The sequence below is a fragment of the Lathamus discolor genome, chromosome 1 (assembly GCF_037157495.1).
Source record: "Lathamus discolor isolate bLatDis1 chromosome 1, bLatDis1.hap1, whole genome shotgun sequence".
NCBI lineage: Eukaryota > Metazoa > Chordata > Aves > Psittaciformes > Psittacidae > Lathamus > Lathamus discolor.
Genome location: NC_088884.1, coordinates 117,031,275 through 117,056,373, shown reverse-complemented (window position 1 = coordinate 117,056,373; position 25,099 = coordinate 117,031,275). Strand labels below are relative to the sequence as shown.

General features: G+C 38.0%; 1 protein-coding gene across 10 annotated transcripts in view; it reads left to right on the top strand.

Moving 5' to 3' along the window:
• CCSER1 (coiled-coil serine rich protein 1) overlaps positions 1-25,099 on the top strand; it is a 735,753-nt gene that overhangs the window by 179,244 nt on the left and 531,410 nt on the right. For all 10 annotated transcript variants that reach the window (XM_065691921.1, XM_065691927.1, XM_065691936.1 and 7 more), the window contains one exon: positions 19,631-19,751. In XM_065691921.1, coding sequence (XP_065547993.1) covers positions 19,631-19,751 — 121 coding nt within the window. The remainder of the gene's footprint in view (positions 1-19,630; positions 19,752-25,099) is intronic.

The following is a 25,099-nucleotide window of genomic DNA, read 5'->3' as shown; positions in this document are numbered from 1 at the left end:
CCAAATGCTATAGAATTTATATATTTTATACTTTTAATTATTTCAAAGTCTTTTATGATACCATTAATTTCAACTGTAATTAGAAACCTGGTAACAAGGTAATTATGTCTATAGAGGCTGTGGTTTTTAAGTGAATCTTTATCAGCTAAAAAGCCATACCAATGAAAACAAAATCCAAAACCAGTATTGCATCTAGAGCGACTAAAGATTTTGTCATATCACTGTAAAATTAACACAGTAAGTTACTAGGAAGTTGAATGATAATTCCTCTCTATCCAGTACCTAATTAATAAAGGTTAATCAGATTCTTAAACAGGAAATTCTTCTACAAAGCATACCTTTGCCATCGTTCCCGTTATGTATATCAGGGTCATGGCCCTGCTTATGCCTTTGTTAGACCCTGTGGGATTCTTTCGCAGTGTAAGGTCTCCATGGTATTTGCACTCTGTATCAGAAAGGCAGTGATACATATCTGAACCCTGTAAGAAATTTAGATGTTTAAAAGAGTAGAAAAAAAATTACAATACGAGGTGTGATTGTGGATTTTTCTAATTAGTGAGTCGAAATGCTTTTTAGCAATAACTCTGCTGATTAGATATGGGCCCTGAGAGCTTGTTTTTGAATTAACTGAATATTAGGTGAATTTTAAGGGCACAAACAATGTAAATGGATAAACCTCTCTCTTTTTGTGTGTGTGTGTTTAGAAACTGTTCTTCATGTTCACACAGAAAAGTAGTCCACAGCACTCCACAGAAATAATCATTTGTTTGCCTTTTATTATTCAGCATACAAAATACAGTGCATGCATTTTCTGTGTTCTTTTTACCTCACTAGTATTAGTGAGATTTTGCTCTTGATTTGGCTAGGAAGTGGAGTTTTCTGAAACAACTGCCCACTTGAATGTGCACCTTAATATACAGTGTAAGCCCCTTAAGTGGACTGCTTATTTCTTCGTCACTGATTACTAGGTTCTTAAAATGCAAGGTTAGTACTGTGTTAATGTAAATTTTACTATGTAAAATTTTTCAGGTTATCTACTGTTATTGAATATTCCTATCCTGTTAGCATTACTAATTTATGGGCATAACAAAGCACTCCTGCAAATTATATGCAAGGGTAATTTCTATTATATTGGACTTAGCTTTTTCACATTGTATTAACAGTAACTGAACTGTGAAAATACCTCTCAAGGGAATGCAGTTTCATAGTCAAAACTGTGAAATACCTGTTTAAAGCACAATAATAGTTTACCTGCAAACAGAGCTTGTAATGTAGGAGGTACTTGTATTTTCTCTACAGAAATATTTCTAAGTTATTCCACCCAGATTGATTTGAGCCCTTGCCTTTGTTCAGTGAAAACTGGAAGATTTATTTTAAGAAGGTAGTAAAGTTTTCCTAAGAATCAAGAGCAGAGACACTGTGTAACTGGGAAGGGAAAGGTTTTCTATTTAATAGATAGACAGAAAAGCGTCAGGAATTGAGTATTTCCTGCTTGTGTATACAGACATGCAGGCTAAAAGGGAGCAAGTGGCAGAAGCCTCCCATCAGGACTGGTGTTTTGCAGCTTACCAGTTCAGTTACCTGTGTAGATGATGGCGCTTTGGAGGGAGGGAGTGAACCACCCGAGTATGCAATCTATTATTTTCTTTTTTGTCATGAGTACTTTTTGTCAAGAAACACACACAATACACATTAGACAAGCCTTTTCCCAAACTTAACAGCAGTTTCCTGTGCCTGCTTCTTCTTACCCCTTTCACATTAAGGAGAGGTTAACGGGACTCTTTAAGTTTTCCATTCAACATGTTTGTTATTCTTTGATGTGTGGTACTGTCTACAGTGTGCTATTAATAGGAGTGCCCAGTATTAGCCTTTTAATGACAGTGTGCATACATGAATGTAGTCTGTATATACAATTCCAGGAAATTCTTACTTTTTAAAAGTTTCGCTATCAATCTTTTAAGTAGAACTTCTAAAAACTTACAGATGGTTAAGCTATGGTATAGCTATTATTAAATATTATTACATTAAATATTATTAAATGCTTAAACATCTTTCAAATAATTTTGTAGCAACTCTGAAAATTTTTGTTTCACCTTCATCATTAATAGTGAAAAGGTAGTGCTGATAAGCTTAAAAATCTGTATATTGTTGTTATCTGTACTTTGTCAACATGGAGACCTTAGTGAGTGAGAGAGCAGGGATTTGCTGGCAGGTATCATAGCAAAGTATGGCCAACTTCAGATACTCAAAAAACAATTCAGTTTATAAGTGCTGAAGAAATGTTATTTTTTTCTTTGACTTCCAGTTTCAGTGATAGACTGCAGTCATGTTTTCAGACTTGGCTCACAATTTCAGGTAAGCCTGTAAAAACAAGGAAGAGCTAAACTGAGCTTTGACTCAAAGAGGGATGTAATAAAGCAGCTCAGTACTTCTACTCTATACACTGTTGCCTTAAAGTAAGAATTGGCTCCTTATTTGCCTTTGCTCAACCAGGCAGAGCTATTTCCTCTAGCCCTTGTCACTATGGCCCTGGCAGCTGCCTCATGGGGCTGGGGCTGCCTGGTATTACATGTGCTGGCGGGAGCAGTCAGTAACCACTTGGAGCCTCCTTCCATCCCAGAGCCTGGGCAATGTACATCAAGCTAAGCATCACTGCAGTGTGTGGTGGGGCCTACACTCCCTTTCGATCCTCATTATTTTCTGGGATTTCTGTTTGGATAAGTCTGGAGTAGTGTTGAGATCCTGGATGCAGATGCTTTTCTGGTTTGTTTGGTTTTTTTGTGGGTGTTTTTTTTGTTTTGTTTTGTTTTGGTTGGTTGGTTGGTTGGGGTTTTTTGGGTTTTTTTGTTTGGTTGGTTTGGGTTTGTTGTTTTTTTTGTGTGTGTGTGAGCCTAAACTAACACTTGTGAACCTCTGCAAGTACCTGAATAAATGCACTATATTTGCAAAAAGAAAAAAAAATTCTGTTTCTGACAGTAGAAGTGATATTTGTTCAGTATTAAGAACTTGAGAAAAGAAAACCATTTATTTTCATGCCTTACATTCACTAGAATATTGGTGAGGGTCTCAAGAGGTTTTCTGCCTTTCAGTGGCTCTTTGAGATTTCAAAGCAAGAAGCTGGTGACTGGAAGGTAGTACTAATCCAGTAGTTTGTTGAATCATGGTTAGTTAGATGAGACATTTACTGTGGAGCCCATCATGGGAACCCTCTCTTGTTTGACAAGCTGTTCTTAAAATCAGTTCACCGTAAAGTTCTTTACTGTGAGGGTGGTGAGACACTTGGACAGGTTGCCATCCCTGGAAGCGTTCAAGGCCAGCTTGGGAAGCAGGTTTGAGTAGCTTAGTGTCATGGAAGGTGTCCCTGCTCATGGCAGAGGGATTAGAACTAGATGATCTTTAAGGTCCATTCCAATCTAAACTATTCTAAGAGTCTGTGATTTCCTGCAGTTTTATTTTCACTTGTTGGGAAGATATTGTGTCAGTATCAGTGTATGTTACTGCCAAATTCATACAAGATTTCTGCATTTTTGCCATCTTTCAAGGTGTGTCTCTGGGTTGTACCTGTATGATGGCGCAAGTGCCCTCCAAATGCTTTAGACCACATTTGTTTTAGTAGTAGCGTCTTGGCCAAAAAAACATTTTATATGTTTCATTGTCCTATGAGAAACTATAAAACATGAAATGGTTGTTACTTAACCTTGTTTGTGTCAGCAAGGCAGAGCCTAGAGATTGCCTAATGCATTGCTGTGTGCTGAACTTCAAACTGGGTTTGATTAGTTTATTTAGAAATATTTCTTTATTCTCTTCATATTCATGACAAGTTAGATATTCCATAACCAAGGAAGAAAGACCAGATCTAATGCATTTGGTAAGTGACTGTACAGCCCTCTGTACATCAACAGAAGGACCTCCTCACTGTTAACCTTCACAGCAGTCTCCAAATCTTCATGTTATAGTCTTTAATCAAGGTGCAGGAAACTCCTACTGAGAACAGCTACTGGGCACATTAGCAATATCCTGGACTTTACGTAAGGGTTTTTATTTTTATTATATATATATATAATTTGTATGCACCTTTTAAATGTATTTCCTTATTATTTAGAGGCATAAATGGATAGTTTCAATATAAGGTGCTGTTTCTGCACAAGGAGGACTGGAGACTGCAGGTTATCTCACAGTTTCCTTCTGGTTTACTAACGTTTCTCTTGCTTTCAGCATGGTCTTGCAACTCAAAGGCAAGCTACCTCCTCTGGCTTCTTAAGGACTATGCCAACATCAGAAAATCGCTGAGAGTAACTTAAGTGAACCCCAGAACTGGTTAAAACTTCCTTCCCCTTAGGTTTTAGCTGTTAGCTCGGGCACCAATCTGAGGACTGTTATTTCCAACTGATACAACTTGAAATCCTGACTTCCACCATCCTGAAAAGACACTACTTGTTGGCTGCTTTTTTTTATTTTTTGTAAATGAAATCATTAATAGAGTTGCCTAAGGAAAGAAAGTTTCGGGTACCCCACAATAATTGTATGTCTTTGACATCTTCATGGTCAACCTTGATCCCATAATCATCCTGACTCTCAAACTTAGTTTTTACATGTTACATCTTTGACTTTCAAGGGACTGAGGAGGAGTGCTGGGCCTTCTGTCATTCTTGACCTTCCTTGGGAGGCACAGGGAGGCTATGTATACCCTCTAAAGCTGCAGTGAACCATACTTTACTGTGCCATCTTTGCTTCCTACTCTACCAGACGGAAGAAATCATGGTTCTGTAAAGTAATCATTCCTTACTTTCATGTTTGTGGCCTGACATCATTAGTACTGACAGCACAGCTCTGGGAATCATTTGCTAGTTAGATTGAACAGTCTCTCTGCTGTCTTGGCATTGATAGGTTGCAAAATGTTTAATGTATTGCTTCATATTAGAAACACATTTCAGCAACAAACCCATTAGTACATTTAAAAATCAAAATAGATGCTCAGAATTCAGAAGTAGTATCAATATAAAATTTTAATGTATTGCTCTTTTATAGCACTTTTCATTTGTAGGTAGCAGTTCTGTATATAATCATTGCTATCCGCATTGCTTGTATAGCGGAACAGAGGCAGAGAACAGTAGTCAAATGAAACCCTGGTCAAGTGTTTAATCCCAGGGGATTGTAGCTATCTCTTAACAGTATTTTATGCTTTATCTTGTTATACTAGGCTGTACCTCTGAAACCAGAGCTAATAAACTGAACATATTGAAGAAAACTAGAAGTGTACAGTGAGAAAACTTTGTTGAGTGGAAAATATATTGCGTGCTTTTTAAATCTAAATGTGTGGTGATGGCCTAAGTGCAATAGCTTTAGCACATTTTACGCATGGCATCTCACATCTGAGTAGTGTTGTTACATATATTTATTGCAGAGCTATAAAGCTATATTTTGGCTGAAACAGGAGTTTCAATCTTCAGTCTTTCAAATGTAATAATGTTACTTTATATAGCTGATTCTCCAGCTTTTTTATGCTATAGAACATATAAAGCATCTAGCTGTTTCAGAGGCCACTGATGGGTACAAATTAATCATCTAAGACAATTATGAGAGGTATTTTTAAGGAGGAGGATGTCTTAAGTATGTTTCCTTCAATTTTTGGATGTTTTGAATGTTTTGAATTTTTTTAGGTTTCGAATGTTATCTTAACTGTAGAAATGCAGCATGCAACATTTGTATTTAAGATCTTGCCAGAGGTGAAGTTTTATTTTGATTAGTACATATGATATTTAAAATATTGGGTAACCTCCAAATAATTCTTGTTTTTAAATAGGAGGGCTTTCAACAAATGTCAAGTGTTAATCTTAGGCATGCTCTTAAATTCCAATCAGCTAAGAGCATAATTGCTCACTAGAATGAAGTAAATTACCTTCTTGTACACCGCGGCTTAAATAACTAGTTGGAAAGAAGTTCCAGAATTGGTGGTCCTGCACTCCAAAATGCAAGTAAACGCTCTGTGTACCAAAAATCACATTACTCACCCTCCCTTTGAAGAGCCAAGGATAACCGTTGTGCCTTAGTGTCTAGAGTATTCTTGAAATTAATGGGACTCCTTCCAGTGAGTGCTAGGATTTGAAATTAGGTTGTAGAGGTGACGGCTGTTGACATTTGGAGGAGAATGGAGGAGTGCCATTAAATGCACTAGGGTTTAGAAATCTGGGAGCTAATTTATCTGCTTTGCTATGTAGGTTACAATTTTTGTGCAGCCTGAGTTCTTGTGTGTGTATGGTTTTTGTGTGCCTCATCCTTTAGAAGCAAGCTACATAAATATGTAGGAAAGTGGAAAGTCCTATGGAAACTAACAGTGGACACTGGTGAATATAGGTGGGTTTATATAAGGCCAGATTCCCTGGTATTTAGTTGTAGGTAAAAGATATCTCCAGAATCACTGTGGATTAGAAAAAAATTGGTTTCCCTTTATTTTTAGGTATGTCTAGAAATCTGGTCTGTTTGCAGCTCTCTAAATTTGGAAAGGATGTGTTGTACTTGACTGGTTCCTCGAATGCCTCTGGCATGACATCTGAAGTAGAGATTGAAAATTTCCCAAGGGAAGATGGAATGTGGGGTTGTGAATGTGTTCACACTATTTAAATAGTCATTAGGCCAGATTTTTCTGAATTCACAGATGCACAACCAGCCTTCCATATTCATGAACGCTCTTTATCTGCTTTGACAAATGGTGCAATTTGAGAATTGAGCTTTCATCCTTTTGCTTCTATTTAACCAGTTCACCTTGGGTTCAGAAATCCTGAGGTTGATTAATCCAAAGGAATTTCCAGGTGAATTTGGCCATTTACTTTTTATCTTCAGCTTGAGAGTTATCCTGTGAAAATCAGTAATGTGTGTGTTACTCCTGTTTCCTGTGCTGGTTTAGAACATAATGACTTTTTCTGTGGAACAAGTTTTCAAGTTACCTTCCTGCCAACACCTACAGAATTTTCCTGTATCCTTTTCTATGTTCATAAAGTTTATAGCCTAGATGGTCACCTGCTGGAGTGCGGGAAAAGGAGCATGTAGTTCTTTGCTACTGGGAGAGATGAGGCGGAAAAAGATTCACCACTGCAGGTTCAAAATTATGTGTTAAATAAAGCACCATCCTTCCTCTCCTAAAACCCTTTGCAGTATTTCATCAAGGAAAAACAACAGTATTAAAACCCATGCCATCCCTCAGCATCTGCAATTCTCTTACTAATATTACCAGTGTAGACTGTTACAGTTTAAAAGGTGCAGTAAATCTACCTGACCACTAAATGGCACTCTTTCCTTTTTTAGAGTCAAAACCAGAGGAAAGGTGCTGAAATCAAGGTAGAGGGATAGTATTTTCTTCTTATCTAGTCTCCAAATCGTTGGTTGCCAATAAAAGAAAACTGACCTATTTATTCATTCTTTGCTTTGCAGTTCTCATGACTTGTAGAATCTGAAAAGGCTGTAGTGACTTGGGTTTAGATGTTGCATTGGTTTGTAGGTTTGGAGGAGAAGCAAAAGAATTTCTCTGTAAATTAGTTTGGAGATTTTTTATTTAATGTTAGGAATTTTAATTACTCCTCACTGGTAAGCTTCCTGATGTGTAATGAGCTTAGAGCATTGCAGGCCTGGATGGAGACCACTTTGCTCTGGCTGTTGTGTTTCCAGTACCAGTCTGTCTGCATGATGCTTCATATGGTCCTGTGGTAGCCTGATCTGAAGTTTTTTAGACATATTTTAATATGGGTGCCAAGCACACACATGCTCAATTAACAGACATCCATGTGTTATGCAGGGTTATGACCCATGCAGAGGGAAATGTTTTTGGAAGAAATTAAAACCATGTACTTTTATATCTATTTTTGTGATACACGATTTGTCTTTCACTCTATTGAGCTCTGTGGGGCTGCAGTGTAAACTTCAGTATCAGATTTGACAGTTACGGAAAGGGGAAGATTTAGATAACTTTTTAAAGCAAAACAGCCTCCAAAATAACTCTGTACATGCTAATGTGTTTTTTTTGTTTGTTTGTTTGTTTGTTTGTTTGTTTGTTTTTTTGCCATGATCACTTGTGTAATTAAAAACAGTGGCTTATAGGTCAGGATACCTGAAGCATCTGAGTTACACACTTTCTACAGGGGTGACCTTGTTGCACCCAACTTTTGTGGCTTTCATACTTAGGATAGGGGCTTCAGTTCATCAAGTCTGGTCTCCTAAATAACAAAGTGATTATACTTTGCACAGTTATGCTTGTAATGAACCTTAAAATATATGTTTGACTAACACACATCTTTCAGAAAGGTATTGGTCTTAACTTTAAACATGTCTAGAGAGAGCCAGCCACCAACTGTATGCCTGTTTGTTTGCTGGTTGGTTGGTTGTGTATTTTTTTTCCCAGCAGTTTAATTGCTTTTAAAGCTATGTTTGACTTCTGTTAATACCTTTCTTTGTTGTTTTTTTCTCAGAGAGGTCTGAGGTTTTCTCCCAGACAGTATCACATACAGCATAATGAACACACACCATTCTGGCAGGTTTTTTGGAAGGTGAGATGGTAACCAAGTAGAGCCTGACTTCACTGACTTCAGTCACCAATTCTATATTTGTACAGGCCAAGGCTCGTGTTGGACATTTTTGCAGAGACAGCACATTGAGTCGCTTGTTTGCTGTGAACCAAAACAGCATTTCAGAGGTGTAGAGATAGTCTGCATTCTTTTTCTAGGTGTATAATCCTGCATTGGACTCCATTCAAACAGTGCTCAAATAATCCAGTTTAATGGCTCTTCAGGACTGCTAAGCTTGCCTGACCTGCTTGTCATTTTGACCCTGACCCTTTTTGTCAGCTGCAATCTATTCCTTTTTCTCTTTATGTATCTTGAAAGTAAAATATGTTGCCCCCAAAACTGGGTTAGATTTCAAGCTTTAGTGATCTTTTTTGAATATTTGATCCTATTATAGGAAGTGTAAAATAGCATGAGTGTAATGATCAATTATTTTATTGCTTTTCAGACATATGCATATATTTTATTTGACATATGCTTTATCTGCAGCACAGCGGTCTGTACTACTGAAAATCAATTGAAGAAATTGTGTTTTTATTATGACCATTAATTGGAAGAACTCAGCAGATCACTTATGAACCTGTCACAGCAGTGGCCTCTACTCTTCAGAGTTTTCCATCAGGACCATGACATTGAACTTTTGGAAGAACCACAGGATGTACCTGTGCCACATGTCAGATCAAATGACCACATTAGTTTCATTTTGCCATGAAATATAGTAAATTTATGTAACAAACACAAAGCATAGCAAAATCTGCAAGCTGTGTAAATAGGCAGGATATTCAAAGTGCAGGCACAACAAATGGACAGACAGTTATGTTCTGTTACCCATTTTTCTCTGTGGCACAGGAGGCTTTATACCACACTCTGTCCACAGCTTTCACTGACCTTTCTTGTCGCCTAGCTAACTTGTGAACACTGTTTCCCTGGTATTGCATGAAAAGCTGTGTGAACAGCCTAGGAAATGCCTTTGCTGGTTGTCTCCTGGTACCCATTTTTTGCTTGCTGCTGCTACACACCGGTGAAGAGCCTTCACTTTCCAATCCCGTGAACATAGAAGTGCTCTTCACACGCAGGTTTAGCTGATGCCTAGCTGTAGAAGTCCAGAGGGGGAAGGTGTGGTGTATTCTGCCTCATCTCAGGATTTAACCTGCTGTTCCTTAAAGCCTCTCCATTTCCACTCTTGGTTCAGAGGTATATCAGTAGATTATTATAATGCTACCGTCCAGTCCCTTTGCTGCTGGACTGTTGAGTGTTAAGACAGTGGGTGATGTTATACCCACCTTCCTCATTTCTCCACTACTTTGTGGTTACACCAGAGTAGTCAGCTGGAGCAATAGCCATCTGTTTGCTTATGCATGCTGCTACACAAGATTGTTAGGTGGCTGCAGAGACATTTAAGTTGAATTTGCTTTCCTCTAGGATCCTGTATGACCATGTGGGCCAGGCTGCAGCCTACCCCAGGAGAGGTCTGTAATTACTCCAGACAGAAGATGAAGAATAATGTGGAATTGACTCTCCCGAATATTAGTTAGTTTTTATTTTCTGAAGAGATTGATTTCATTTGGTATGTGGTGTTGTTAGATTTAGTAAATAGTACCAGAGAATTATACAATTTTGACAATTCTAGCTCTAAGAAAAACAAACCAAAAATCAGTTAAGCACTTAGTGATCTTGAAGTTTCTCAAGGGAGATGTACAAATATTGGAGTTAACTAAGCTTGGGGCAGTTGGGGCAGATGCAATCCCTAAACAAAAACAATGACAGCAAAATTTCCTCAAGGATTTTTGGTTGTTGTTCTTTCAAAAAAGAAGTCCATCACCTTAAAACAGGCAAAGGTGTGAAATACATTGTTTGTATTTTATAATAAATATGGAAGATGTGTTCCTCAAGAAAAGAGAGGTAGAGCATTTTTATCATGGATTCTCTAATCATGTCAATGTCCGGTGTAAATTTCTAATACACTCTATATGAGTGACTTCTATGATAGAAGGAATGAGTCAGGAGCAGCTGTGACAAATGTGCTGCTGTAGGGACTGCTCACTGGCTTGCTTGTCACTGAGGCTGACAAAGGCTGTCATTCTGCAACTATGAAGACAAACAGCTCTGCTGGCAGCTGTACCTTGTGGTCCTGCTAGTGGTTGCCAGTATGGTTATAATGGAAAGCCAGATAGCCTTGTACTCGTGCAAAACAATAATACCTCACATTATTTTCCTGTTGACCTTTTGTTATTAGAAACTGCACAGAGAGCTGACATTGTGATTTTATTTACTAATTTCTCTTGGGAAACTTGCTTTTGGAGGTTTATCTGTGTATTAATTGTTTAAATTAATTTCTTGTGACTACAGCTGTTCAATACAAACAGCAATAAATTAATGTTGCTTGCCTGTCAGTCTTTATTTCAGCTAGGCCAAAAATAATAGTTGAAGCCAAGAGACTATACTCCTGGAGATGCTTGCTATTGAGTTTTGACAGTTTTACTTGTGGTGAATGACAGTTGAGGATATTGTTGTTAGAGTAGTCATTTCTTCAGGGGTTTGTATTGTGCCTGCAGAAATGCCCTGCAGGTCTTTTTATATTCCTCCTTTTAAGATGCCAGTGTCACAGTCACTCTTGTTTCTCTCAAAGGCATCACATAGCTTAAAGAGAAACCCAAACGTGATCAAAATAGAACTAAAACTATTATTCTTCTCTTGGCTAAAAAGGGAACTTAGAGGCAGCTAGCTGTTGTACCTGGTGAAGTCCCTGTTGGAATTTTCTCCATCTGTAGGACGAGAGAGAAGGTTTTCCTAGTTTCTTGTATCTTGTGGCTATTACCAGGGGGTGGTTTTATCTTCCATCTGAAATTGGCAGGTTCAGCAATACGTCTTACATTCTTACTGGAAAAATGGAGGTCTTGGCAGTTCAGTTTTCTTCCATCAGCTGGGACTGTGGTGGTTTTCTTTGTTATTTCCTGGTGAGAGGTCCTGCAGGCAGCCTCATACTTTGTGGTTCCACAGTCAGGAGTACCAAGGGGTCTCAGAGCTCAGGCTTGCATATAGGCCTAGAATGGCAGATTCTAGGTCTGAGTAGAGCAGAGGAGGTCTGGGTGAGCCTCCTTTGCCCCATGAACCTACCTGCAGCTGTTTTCTATGATAAATTAATTTAACCAGTTATCTTCAAAACCTCTTTGTGAATATACCAATACACTTATTTGTACTACGTGGTGATTATTACTGTGTATCCTAGACTGAATGACTAAGTCTCCACATTTTAGTCTAATGGATATTCACAGCATTCAATTATGAGACTTCCTGCAGTTTGTCAGAATTAGACTTGATTGTTGGGACTCAGATCATTAGTCTTTCATCATAACCTTTCCTGATTTATATGTGTTCTTCATTCATGTCCATGTTACAAAGCAAGTCACAGACTACAGTGCTAAAAATACAAGTCTGAGACATCACTCCGACTAGTAGTGTTGCCAAAAGCTAATGAGAGTTAGTTTAGAAGTCCTAATGTTAACCCTAAACCAATGCTTTTTGATACTGAGAAGCAATATATACCTACTGGATTTAGAATATGTTTTTATTCTTCAAGATTGTTTTTTTTTCCAGTGTAAAAAGCATGTGTAAGCTGCTTGAAACAATATTTGCGTTAAGTAGTTCACTGTGAATAAGAAAGTATTTTAGAAGTAGCCTCAGTCATAAATGGATATACATAGAACATTTTAGATGTACAGTAGTTACAGCTGAAAAGCTAATCTACTTCTAAGAATGTAATTATAGCTTCCCCTATTGTTGCCACAGTGATTCATCGTTTGCAGGAACTCCAACAAAGAGTGGTTGTTCTTGGAGAAGTTAGCAGGGTGGCCAGAGATATGAAACAGGTCTTACATGGGAACAAATACAAATGCAGATTCTGCAGCTTGTAAAAGAGATAACTAGCAAAGCATCTAAAAGAAGTCTGTAAAATCCTGAGTGGAAGTGAAGGGGGAATTGTGCATTGTCTTTTGCAGTACTAAAATTGGGAGAATCAAATGAAACCAGCTGGTGAGAAGTTTAAAGTGGGCTAATAGGAATATTCCTTCATCTAAGCTGTAGTTTAGTTTTGGAACTTTACCAGGACATTGTGGATGCTACAGTTTCACTCAAAAATGGAAGTAATTTAACTAATTCACAAAATCCATAATAATCATGAGGGATTAGTGAACATAGGCACAACCCCTCTGTTTAAGCAAGTCTACAAGTCATTGTAAGCTGGCTGAGGCTCTTTGAGAAGACTCTGAACAGGAGTTAAGGTAATACCCTGTCTTTCTCAAGAGAAAGCAAGCTAAAGCCATTCTGTCAATACAGTGTACTTGACAGAAAATATGCAAGAAGTGGGTCATCAGTGTTGTTATTATCTAGGTGATCATTTTAGCAATCAGTGTTTCCATGACTTACCATGTCTGTAGGGTCTTTAGGTGATAAGGGCATACATACTTTTCCATTCAGTATGGTAATGGCAGCATTCCATTAAGCATGACAATTAAAAGAAGCAGTATTTGCTGCTTTTTACAGTTTAATTTCTTATACAAAGAGTACAAGTCAGTAGGCCTAAATTTCACACATGGCTGTTACTGTAACAGTGGCTTGTGACACCAAACAAACTTGGGATGCAGAAGCAAGATAATCACTGCAGAAACGGTGCAGTATTAGAAGAATTCCATACTTCCTGCTATGCATTGCATTATGCACCCTTTACCTTTGGGTGCCAGAGTGAATAGCACAAAGTAGATGTGTGTGCAGCCTTTGTGAATACTACAAAAGAGCCAGGAAACATAAGAACTTGATATCAAGTAATTCGTTTGCCCGTAATGGGCCTATAATTGTTGCTATTACAAAATTTCTGATTGTGTTTATGCTGTGTTTAAGAATTGGGCCTGTGGTTTTATTGCAGAATCATTACAGCAAATCCTTTGGGGACTGTGAGTGTATAGTCTCATTCTCTTAAGTATTCATTTGGCCAATATCATGAAATGTAGCTGTTTCTAAGGGGTAAGAGGCTCTAGAATAACTGTTGAACTAATAATAGAATAGAGCTCCATTTAGTTTCGTTTTTCCCTTCAAAGACCATCATAAAATCTGGAATCAAGCAGGAAACTTAGGCCTTTTTTTATATTATTATTATTATTATTAGGTTTTTTTTTTTAAGTAGATGAGCAGAAATGGCTTTCATGCAAAGTACCTTGACCTTTTGTTTAGCTTTAAAGAGACTGAAAATCTCCTTGGGCTTTAGGGTTTAATAATAAAGTATTGAAAAACTTTGTTGTGTTTCTGGGGTTGAGAAAGATGGTATGGAACTGAAATCATATACTTGAATTTGCTGAAGTGTTTCATGCAGGTGATGTTTGGGATTTGGGAAGAGACAGGTCTGAACAGTGGTTCCTTTCTGAGCCTGCTGAGTGAACCAAGAATCTCAGATGACATGTCTGTGCTGTGAGGAAGGGATTAGCATGGTGATTAACCACAGTTCTTGCTGGATATACCAGAATTAATAAACTAGACTTCAAGATCCTCTTTTATAAACTCTTTCTAGTAGCAGATTTCCTGGAAAAACTAGCTTGAGTTCTGTGTTCCACATACTCCTTTTTTCTTTCCTCAGCTCTTCACTCCTCTTCAAAACTAGACTAATCTACAACATACATTTGCAGTAGATCCTCTATTCCTGTCTCATTTGAAACGGTTTTGTCCTGTGTTTCCCTTCTCTGAAGAACCCGCATGTGGCTTGCAGCTCTCGTCCTTCTCAGAGAGCCTCAGAGAGTGCCTCATTTCTTAAGCTTCATCATGGCAGAGATGTGTTTAGGAAACTAACAAAATGTAAGTTTGCACTGAAAATTGGTGCTCCAGAGTAATGAAAATGTTATCTTCTGGCTTTCAGTAGTAAAAGGGATATGTGATTGGATACTTTGGATCCAGACATTGTTCCAAATGCATCAGTCCCCTGTCTCCTACAGTGGCAGTTGATGGATACTTCAGGGGAAAGCATTTAGTGCCTTCCATGCTCCTGGCTGGTTGCCTGGGTTGTTTTTTTTTTACCAAAGCAGAAGGGGTTTTGGTGTAAACCAGCGGCTGTTTCCAGATTTCATCTGTCTCTTGAATGATGGGAGCTGATTATTTTAAACTTTGCAGGCACGAATGTAAATACTTTGAATTGTCAGAAGTGCCCAGCTTTTTAAAATTCAGAAGTACTTCACTGTTTTCATCTCCTTTTGTCATGAATCCCTTATGCTTCATTGCACACTGCATATGAACATTTCCCGTCTGTTTTCTCTAAGCAGGTAGCACTTGCTGATAATTTCATGTAACCATCACTTGAATCTTGTGTCAAGGGAGACTTTATTTTTTTGATAATGAGTGGTAATGACCAGATTTTCTCTCTCCATTAGAAAAAATAAAAACCAAAAAATCAAAAAATTGTGTACAATTAACAGTGTTTGAAATAGACACTGTAAATTACACCCCTAGAGCTTAAACATCTTTTTGTTCTCCAGAGAGATACATTCTATTCAGTAGCAGTTGAAGGCTTTTTACTGGCCTACTATTTAGGGAATTAAGATTTTTTTCACTGGTTGGTTTAAAGTAGAAGAAAAGTGCTTAATTTGTCGTTCTCATTGTTCTTAAAAGAAACAGCAAAGAGGAAAAATAAATTAAAAAGCTAATGTTTTTCTTCTCCAGATGCAGAGATCTGTTTTGATAGTGAATGATGTTCTGGGACTGGTTAAACCGGCTAGGGTAAATCCAAGCCAGCACTCCTGGTGATTAATATATGGGGTACTTTTAAAACACTTGGCAATAGAAGAAAACAAACAGTATGCATCATTAAAGTGTAAATTGAAGAATCTGGGGAGAAATTATGCAACTTCAAAAGCAGTACAGATCTGTCATAATAGTGTTATGTGAAGTTAAACTGTTTGTTTTCTCCTTCTGTACAGTTTCCTTTATATAACTTGTAGTTAGTATATAGTGTCCTTTATTTCATGCAGAAAATTGTGTTCCTTTAATGATAATGCACAATAAAGATATTCCTGCAATTGCATTATTTCACTACAGCTATTGGCTGGTTCATATAATGATTGAATTGTGAATAAAGGATATGCAGTGGTACTGAAAAAAAAATCTCACATGAAATTACATTTTTTTTCAGGAGGTATTCAGTGTGCAATACATTCTGAGATTCTAAATAATGGTCTCTTAAAGAAATTTCTGCAGGTGGTATAAAATTAGCTGATTGTTTGGTGTTGATACCTTGTACAATTTTTTCTATGCTTCCAGAGATATGTGGTAGCAAGTGTGATAATGAACCTCTACCTACAATTTGTACTTAATGTTTGTGTGCCATTGTAAAAATGTAGCAGATGGGAAATTTTCTTACAGGTTTCTTTATTGGAGCAGTGGATATTGTGTAAGGCTTTCAATGCTGCCTCCTGTAAGATCCCCATAGGCAAGCTGTTGATGCATCGGCTGGGTGAGCAGAGAGTGAGGTGGATTGAAAACTGGCTGAATGGCTGGACCCAGAGGATGGTGAGCATGGAATTAACTTGCACACTCATGTCAGGAATAATGTAATAAACTTTTACAAACACCAACTCAGATGATTGGAAATTCTGACTTTCTCTATTTTCCTTAATAATTCATGTGACAAAGTTAAATTTATAAAGTTTTTGCTGGTTGTTAAAGTGCAAGTTGGACACGGGAAGATTTATGGTTAAAAGAGGTAATCCCTTAGTGTAATTGTTTGCTATTCTGAATTTTGTAGTATTTTGAGGATCAAATAAATTTGGATTAATGAAGACTATGATGCGCAGGCATCACTAATGGGCTTTCTGGGAGTTAATATAAGCCACTTGTAGATAAAAAATGAAGGTGTAGAAAAGAAACTACCCTTAAGAGAAGTTTGAAGTGTAAAATAAAAGCCATCTCCTTAATTAAAACAGTGCCCATCACCATCAGTGTTAAAGTTGAGAGTCCACATTCAAGTACATTCTCATTATTTTAATGCAAGTTATGAACAGATAATAAGAGAATACACTCCAGTAGGTGAAAATTACTTGCTGTGTTGTTGCTATTTCATGACATTTTAATTATACTGTCCCATAATGACTTATGACTATATGCACAGAGACTTGAGATTAAAGGAGGAACTGTAGTGGTTTTCAAAAGCCAGACCAAAGAGTATCACTGTCTAGGATGGGAGGAAAAAAAAAGTCTGTGAGCTCAGACCACTGAATGACCATTGGGTTTGTCTTCAGCTGTAAATCAGGGGATTATACAACTCCCGTATAGTATTAATTAGTAAACAGAAGCAATTTCACAGTTTTATTACTTCATGAAGTTTCTGTAAAGGGTAGGAGACTAGTAGTGTTGTTGTTACTTGTGATTTCCTATTTTATCTTTCTTTGTAATTACCCTGATGGACAGTGACTGATCTAGGGAGAATCCTACCCTGTGATGCTTCCGTAGTCACCAGGCCTTTTCTGAGTTCTAAAGTAACAACTAGATATTCAAATGGTACCACAAGTGGGATGGGGAGGAGAATCAATTAAAGGGTAAAACCCATGGGTTGAAATAAGAACAGTTTAATAATCAAAATAAAGTAAAATTCTGTACTAATAGTATTGATGCGAAGGCAAAGAGAAAGAGGAATAAAATTCAAGAAAGAAGTGATGCACAAGGCAGTTGCTCACTGCCTGCTGACTGATTCCCACCCAGTCCTCAACCAGCTATTGGTGGCTTATGACCCAAGTCCCCTCAGTTTATATACTGGGTGTGATGTGCTGTGGTATGGAATACTGCTTTGGCTAGTTTGGGTCAGATGTCCTGTCTCTGCTCCCTCCGAGTTTCTTATGCCCCTTCTCACTGGCAGAGCATGAGAGGCTTAAAAATCCTTGATCAGGTTAAGTGCTACTGAGCAACAACTAAAAACATCAGTGTGTTATCATCATTGTTCTCAGACTAAAGCTGAAATACAGCATGGCACCAGCTACTAGGAAGACACTTGTCTCTATCCCAGGCCAAACCAGGGCACGCTCTTTGACAGACCTATCTTTTTATAATACTTTGGCTGCAAATCAAGAGTCAAATAGGCATAAATATTATTATCTGTATATTTTCAGTTACTGGTTGTAGTGAGAAGATACTATTTTGTACATTACTTGGTGCCCACCAAAAGCACCTTGCTATTAGATGGTGTGCTGGTTACATGTAACATAGTAAGATGTAGAATAAAAATCACATAAAGTTCTTTTTTTTCTTTTTTAGTCTCTCTAATTCAACGTATTTTGTATTAGCTTTTGCCTTGATTGGTTATGCATGGAGCTGTAATGTATATCCTACTTGCGTACCTGTAGGCAATATAGCATGCTCTCTTTGGGTGTGACTGCGTTTTGGAGCTGGGTGTCTATAATAGTGACAAAGTTTTGAGTAATGTTGACTCGAAAGAAAAATGAAAGTAAGGTTTCAGTACTGGTCATCTTATGTGTCTTAGTCACTTAGCACAACATGCATGTTAATATTTAAATTACCAGCAAAAACAATGCTGCAGAACATAAAATGTAATTACAAATACTCCACAAAAAGATTTTCTTCCTGCTAGAATCTACCTGTGCTCTGCTATTCGTGCTCTTTGCTGAACAGCTCAGAATTGCTCTGAAAACAAAAAGACCTTTGCACTTTTCCAAACTTTGTCTAAACATCTAACGCTACTCTGACTTGTTCCTTAAAATCTACTCAATAGCTACCTTAAAGCACCAGTTATCATTCCAGGGTATTCATCAGGCATGCAGTATATCTTGTTGATGTGTATTGAATTCATGCTGAGTGTAATTTGAGTGCTGAGGTTAAAATAGTACAGTTAGTTGTTCTTGACCCAGTCAAGGCAAGATGGGTGAAGTTTTATTCCAGTTTTGCTCCTCTTATAAGAGGAGCATAGGCTGTGCAAAAGGTACATTGTCTGTGGGCAATGTGGAGGCACATGGAGGGTGGAAGGTAGGAAAGTCTTCAGAAAAAAGTTTTATCTTGATAAGTAAATGTCAAAGTTCAATATTCTCAACTGTCACAATCACAATAAGTATATGTGCTTGTAGAATAGGTTCTTACTGGGTTTGAATTGCTGAGAGCTTGTTTTGATTATCCTTGTTTTACAGGATGCTACACCTATGTTATTGGCTGTGTATGTGCGTGTGTACACTATAAAGCAGTTCTCTATGTTATACATATAAAATATCATGTGACTTTCTACTTAAAAGATAGGTCACCACATTTCTTGTTTATATTTGACATATAATAGTACCATAAATGTATAATATAAGAAGCTGCTGTGCTTTGTTCAGTACAACCAGCTCTTAATTCCAGCTTTTATTTGGATCATAAAGGTACCCCTTGGTTGTAAAGGAAATCTATACCTTCAAAATCCGTAGGAGTGGTGACTGCTAAGTGCTAAATTACTAGTGACCCTTGCAATTTAGAATTTAGAATAGATACAACCTTTAAGAAATACAGTTGTCTGTTTGGAGGTCAGGGACTTTTGGGTATTCGTTTATTAGTGCTAATTGAGTCAGATGGTCAGCTAAAATACACAATCAGTCTTTTAGCTCTAAATACTGCCTAAGTCATTATCCGGCACAGTAATACATAGGTAATTGATGTTAACAGAAGTCATGAATCAATATATCAGATATCACTCCTAGGCCATTTGGATTTGGCTTTTTTGGATTAAAGTGGGACGTAATGGTTAAAGACAAAAAAATCACTAATTATGTTTTCTCAAGTCTATTTTCTTACAAAATCTGAGATTTTTGTAGGTAGGAGTTTTGTCCGAAAACCATAAGGCTCAGACACACTGATGAGCTCAAGCACATCGACATCAGATCAGGTAAAACTTAAGGAAATATGAAAACCAACAAAATTTTCATTGCAGGTGACCACAGTAAAGTCTGATTAATCTGTTGTATTTTTGTTTTATCACAGTATGACTGGATTATATTTTTTTTTGCTTTAGGCATTTAAAATACACACTGAGTTCTCTCTTTAACATTGAATTTTTTTTATCATTGCAGTTTGCCGGGAAGACTCATACCAGTCGATAGTCTCATGTGCTGCAGTTGTACTTACCCCTGTAGAGCCAGCAGTGGATACAAGGAAAAAAGAACAGACAATAATGCCTGATGTGTCTAAAAAGTGAGTTATTCAAATAACATTATCTTTTACAAGTGCAGTCTAAACACTAGTCCAGATTCTTTCTTGTGGATATGCATATACACCTCCATTCTGTTTCATCAGTGGTTGCACAGGCATTTCCAAAAGCAGAAATTGGACTGAGGCTACGCTGCTTCTTTTGTTCAGTAGCCTACCTTTTTTCCCAAGCCTTTTGGTAATGAGGTACATAGAAGGAATTTGCATTTATACTCTGATAAATTGACTTTTTAACAGGCTTAAGATTCTGTTTATTATTAACAAGCTTAAGATTCTTTTTATTTAAATAGTCCTTTCATTCTTGCAGTTTTTCTAGTCAGTAGTTGCTTTTTAGAAAGAATGGAATTCCAAAATGCTATGCTCATCTGAGATGTTTCAGTATTTTTCAGTGACTGTTTTACTCCTGTGATATGAGATTTGATGGCATCTTCAGAAGTGTGGTAGTGGTCTTCCAAGGGAATGATATTTAATTAGATAGACTGTAATTTGGTATCTTGCATTAGAGGAGAATCATGACTACAGCATGCACAGTTAACACTTGTCTTGCAACACCAGGAAGGATGGTTGTTTCTTAACAGTTGAATCCTTGGAGAATGAAAAGAACTTTTTTTGCATTAAAAGAAAAAAAACATAATAGTACTTTATCACAACACAAACTTGGGGTCTTTGCATTTTAAAGTGTGGAAGGTAATTAAGACATAACAATGGATAATACAACATCATTATTGGTCTTACCATTTATGTTTAGTTTTTGCTTCTCTGGGTATATGCAGATTCAGCTTTGAATTTGTCTATAAAGTCCTGGCTTGCATGCCTGTTACTGTAAGAAAATGAGAATGTCTCCTTAATCCTCCCCCCAAAAAAACAGAAAACAAAAAAACAAACCCCCAAAACAAACAAAAAAACCAAACCCCAAACAAAACCCCAAACCCAAATGGATTATAGTAGATTAGATTAGATTAGATGTGGTTTTGGCACAGATCTATGGCTTAAATCTGTATCTGACTATGGTGTCTTTTTCAGTCTGGTGATAAACCCATTTAGTCTACCTGTACTTAAAATTTAACACAGTACATTGCCTATCATCTGGGTATTATTACAATGACTTAGTGTTTGAAATACTGTCAGCATCTAATTGTTTCAAAGTTTCTGTCAGATGGCTCTCTGAATGCTAAAGGACTTGAAAGGCAATGGGCTGTGAAATACTGTGCTGAAATCCAGAATAATTTCTGTGGTTAGTTCAAACAGCATAGCACACTTACACTTTCTCTAGCACTAAAAGGCAAACCTGAATTTTTGTTTGATTGGATTTTTCCTTTACTATCAGCAGTTTCAGTATTTCATAATCCTTTATGAATTCAAGGTAAAGTAACTCCTGTATCTGTTTAGCATGTGCTTGAAATCTGAATGATGCCATCTCCTAGAGGTTTTTCTCCTTCACCTTGTTGGTAATAGCAAGCATATTAAACCTGCTTTCTGCTGTGCTTGGTTTTTACATTTTTTTCTTGACATCTTGACAAGTGAGATCTTATACGCATATAGACTTAAATAATGCTTGTCTTACGCAAGTAGAGGTCTCCGAAACATGCTCTAACCTTTGCTGCTCTTCAATTTTCACATCTAAAACTGAGACTCATAGCTCTGAAATTGTTCTGAAATGAAACAAGCTTGTGCTCAAACAGGTTAAATATATGAAAACCTCTTCACATGAAACAGAATCATTGTATTTAGTATCTTTAAACCAACATTTGTTACCAGCGTAATGGAAATTTCCAGCAAAATGTTTTTGCTTAAACTTTTTTCATGTTGTTAGAACATCAATAGAGTAAATATTGTAGAAACCTTCAAACTAATTGTAGGGGGATGAAAGCATACAGCACCAAGAAAATCTCAGCCACTGTGAAACATCAGCATAACTTTCACTTCTCTCATTTCACCCTGTGTTTTCTACATTTGTTTTAATGGAATCAAAACAGATCACAGTTGTTTTGTCTAAATATCATAGAATCATAGAATAGTTAGGGCTGGAAAAAGACCTTAAGATCATCTAGTTCCAACCCCCCTGCCATGGGAAGGGGCACCTCATGCTAAACCGTTTCACCTAAGGCTCTGTCCAACCTAGCCCTGAACATCACCAGGGATGGAGCATTCACAACTTCCCTGGGCAACCCATTCCAGTGCTTCAAGACCCTTACAGTAAAGAACTTCTTTATATCCAGTCTAAACTTCCCCTGTTTAAGTTTTAACCCTTTACCCCTTGTCCTGTCACTAAAGTCCCTAATGAAGAGTCCCTCCCCAGCATCCCTATAGGCCCCCTTCAGGTACTGGAAGGCTGCTATGAGGTCTCCACGCAGCCTTCTCCAGGCTGAACAGCCTCAACTTTCTCAGCCTGTCTTCATACGGGAGGTGCTCCAGTCCCCTGATCATCCTCATGGCCCTCCTCTGGACTTGTTCCAGCAGTTCCATGTCCTTTTTATGTTGAGGACACCAGAACTGCACACAATACTCCAGGTGAGGTCTCACAAGAGCAGAGTAGAGGGGCAGGATCACCTTCTTCGACCTGCTGGTCACGCTCCTTTTGATGCAGCCCAGGATACGGTTGGCCTTCTGGGCTGCAAGCACACACTGAAGCCGGCTCATGTTAAGTTTCTAACTGACTAACACCCCCAAAGTCCTTCTCTGCAGGGCTGCTCTGAATCTCTTCTCTGCCCAACCTGTGCTGGGATTTCTCCAACCCAGGTGTAGGACCTGGCACTTCTCATTGTTAAACTTCATAAGGTTGGCATCAGCCCACCTCACAAGTGTGTCAAGGTCCCTCTGGATGGCATTCCTTCCCTCCAGCATATCAACCGAACCACACAGCTTGGTGTCATCGGCAAACTTGCTGAGGGCGCACTCACTCCTGCTGTCCATGTCACTGACAAAGATGTTGAACAAGACCAGTCACAACACCAATCCCTGAGGGACACAACTCGTTACTGGTCTCCAGCTGGAGACTGAGCCATTGACCACAACTCTTTGTGTGCGGCCGTCCAGCCAGTTCTTTATCCACCGATTGGTCCACCTATCAAATTGATGTCTCTCCAATTTAGAGACAAGGATGTTGTCTGGGACAGTGTCGAACACTTTGCGCAAGTCCAGGTAGATGACATCAACTGCTCTACCCCTGTCCATCAGTTCCATAGCCCCATCACAGAAGGCCACCAAATTGGTCAGGCAGGATTTCCCCTTAGTGAAGCCATGCTGGCTGTCACCAAGCACCTTGTTGTTTTTCATGTGCCTTAGCATGCCTTCCAGGAGAATGTGCTCCAAGATTTTGCCAGGCACAGAGGTGAGAGTGACTGGTCTGTAATTCCCTGGGTCATCCATTTTCCCCTTCTTGAAAATGGGAAAACTTTTTCCCATCGTCGGGAACTTCACCTGACTGCCATGATTTTTCAGATATGATGGACAGATATACAGTTTCATCTGTCTACAATGTAAACAGCAAGCAAGAGGAAGCCCTTGACATGTCCTGAATTCCATTGACTTGAGTGCAGAGTCCATGTATGGGCTGATCTGCGCAGGTGAATTATAGGTGTTGGTGTTTGTAATTATCTCTCTGAGAAATAACATCAGTGATTTGATTTTTATGCTTATTTTTGTCTACCTGAATGATTTTGACTTACATGTCCCAAAACTGTGCATACCAAAGAGGGCTGAACAGCGGCCAGCCATTGAGATCTTGTAAATAGAAGTTGCTGCATTCAGGTCTTTGGACAGAGCATGTTTAATATAACAAATGGTTTCTAAAATTACATAAGGAAGCAATGTGCAATCCAGACCAGATAAAATACAAATTAATGATAATAAGATGTTAAACAGTCACAAATAACTAAAAATGTTTATATTGTAAACCGCAGTGGAATTATATTCAAGATCTTCAGGACACAAAAAGCTTTGAAGTCTGGTTGGTGGTGAGGGAAAGCTTTGAATGTGAATTTGATAATATTTGACTAATGATGTTGCTTTGTTTTGGAAAGAAACTGTTTAGTGGCTTTAAATAATGTACTGTATTTGCTTAATATAATTTTGTCCTAAGCAGCAAAGATTTGTGCCAGAAGTGGTAGCAGCAAAGCTTAACAATTCTTTGAAGTGCTAGTTATTAGATGTTATCAGTATTGGAGGAATAAAAAGCCAATTTTTTCCTCTGTATGTTTTCTTGGAAGCTCAATATGTTTCATCAGGAAGCAATTCCTAATGATACCTAGATAATTGCTAACTCTTGTGTGCTTGTGCACTGAGCAAAATCTGTACATCAGTCATTCAGCAGGAATGTGCTTGGCTGACTTGTGTGATAGCCACAAAATAAGCAGAGAAGGCTCTGGCCAAGCAAACATAATGTATTAGCAGCCTGGGAGTGACATCCCCATCATAAGAAGTGTGAAGGAACCTATTTGGTGAAGCTATGGCACCTTCAAGAGGAAGGTGAAATCCTTGCTTGGTGCTTTGGTCATTATTCTGTAGTGTCTTGAAGGCTGGTAGAGTACTAAAGAGGTTTGCTGCTCCTCTATAAATATGCATTTTGGCATGGAGGAACTTGTTTTATAGGAGAACAATGCACAAGACTTGTTTTCTGCACTCGGCAAAGTAGTGTGATTCTAAATGTAGTGATTCTATGAAAGCATGCTTTCGGGCGGCAAGAGCAAGAACACCCCTTTGTAGCTTTTGTCCTTCCACTCCACAACAGACTGTGATGCAGAGAAATACATAGTCTGAATGTTACTGTAAGGTCAAGAGCAAAACCAAGAAATGTGAGCTCTACCTCCACTTTGTCTAGGATGTTGTGTTAACTTTGTTGTATTTTGTAGAAATATAAGCCTTAAAAACCTGATACTGTCTTAACAGTTCAAGTTATAAAGGCCTCTTGCTGTTGCTGTAGTGATAAATCAGTCAGTTCTCAAAGGTGCTCAGATGCTAAACCAATCTGAACATTTTGAACAAGGTATTCTGCTTGCATAGTCCTAATTTTAGTTCTTCCTATCGGATTTCAAATACAAATTAGTTAGCTGCCATGACAGAGCAATTATGTGAGGAATCCTCCTTTTCCTTTCAAGTTCTTTACAAGGAAGCATGGGAAAGGAGACATAGTCCAGGGAACTGGATGTTATGCTTTGAAACAACTTAGTTTCAGGTTCTCTGGCCAAATAATCAGCTGAAAGGTCACACTACAAAAGGCATTGTGGAAAAAGAACTTTCTCAGAAGCACATCTCTAAGCAGGCAATGTTCTGCTGCTGTGTGATGTTGATATGAAAACACTGTTCATGTGCTACTAATGCTTGGAAGAAATACA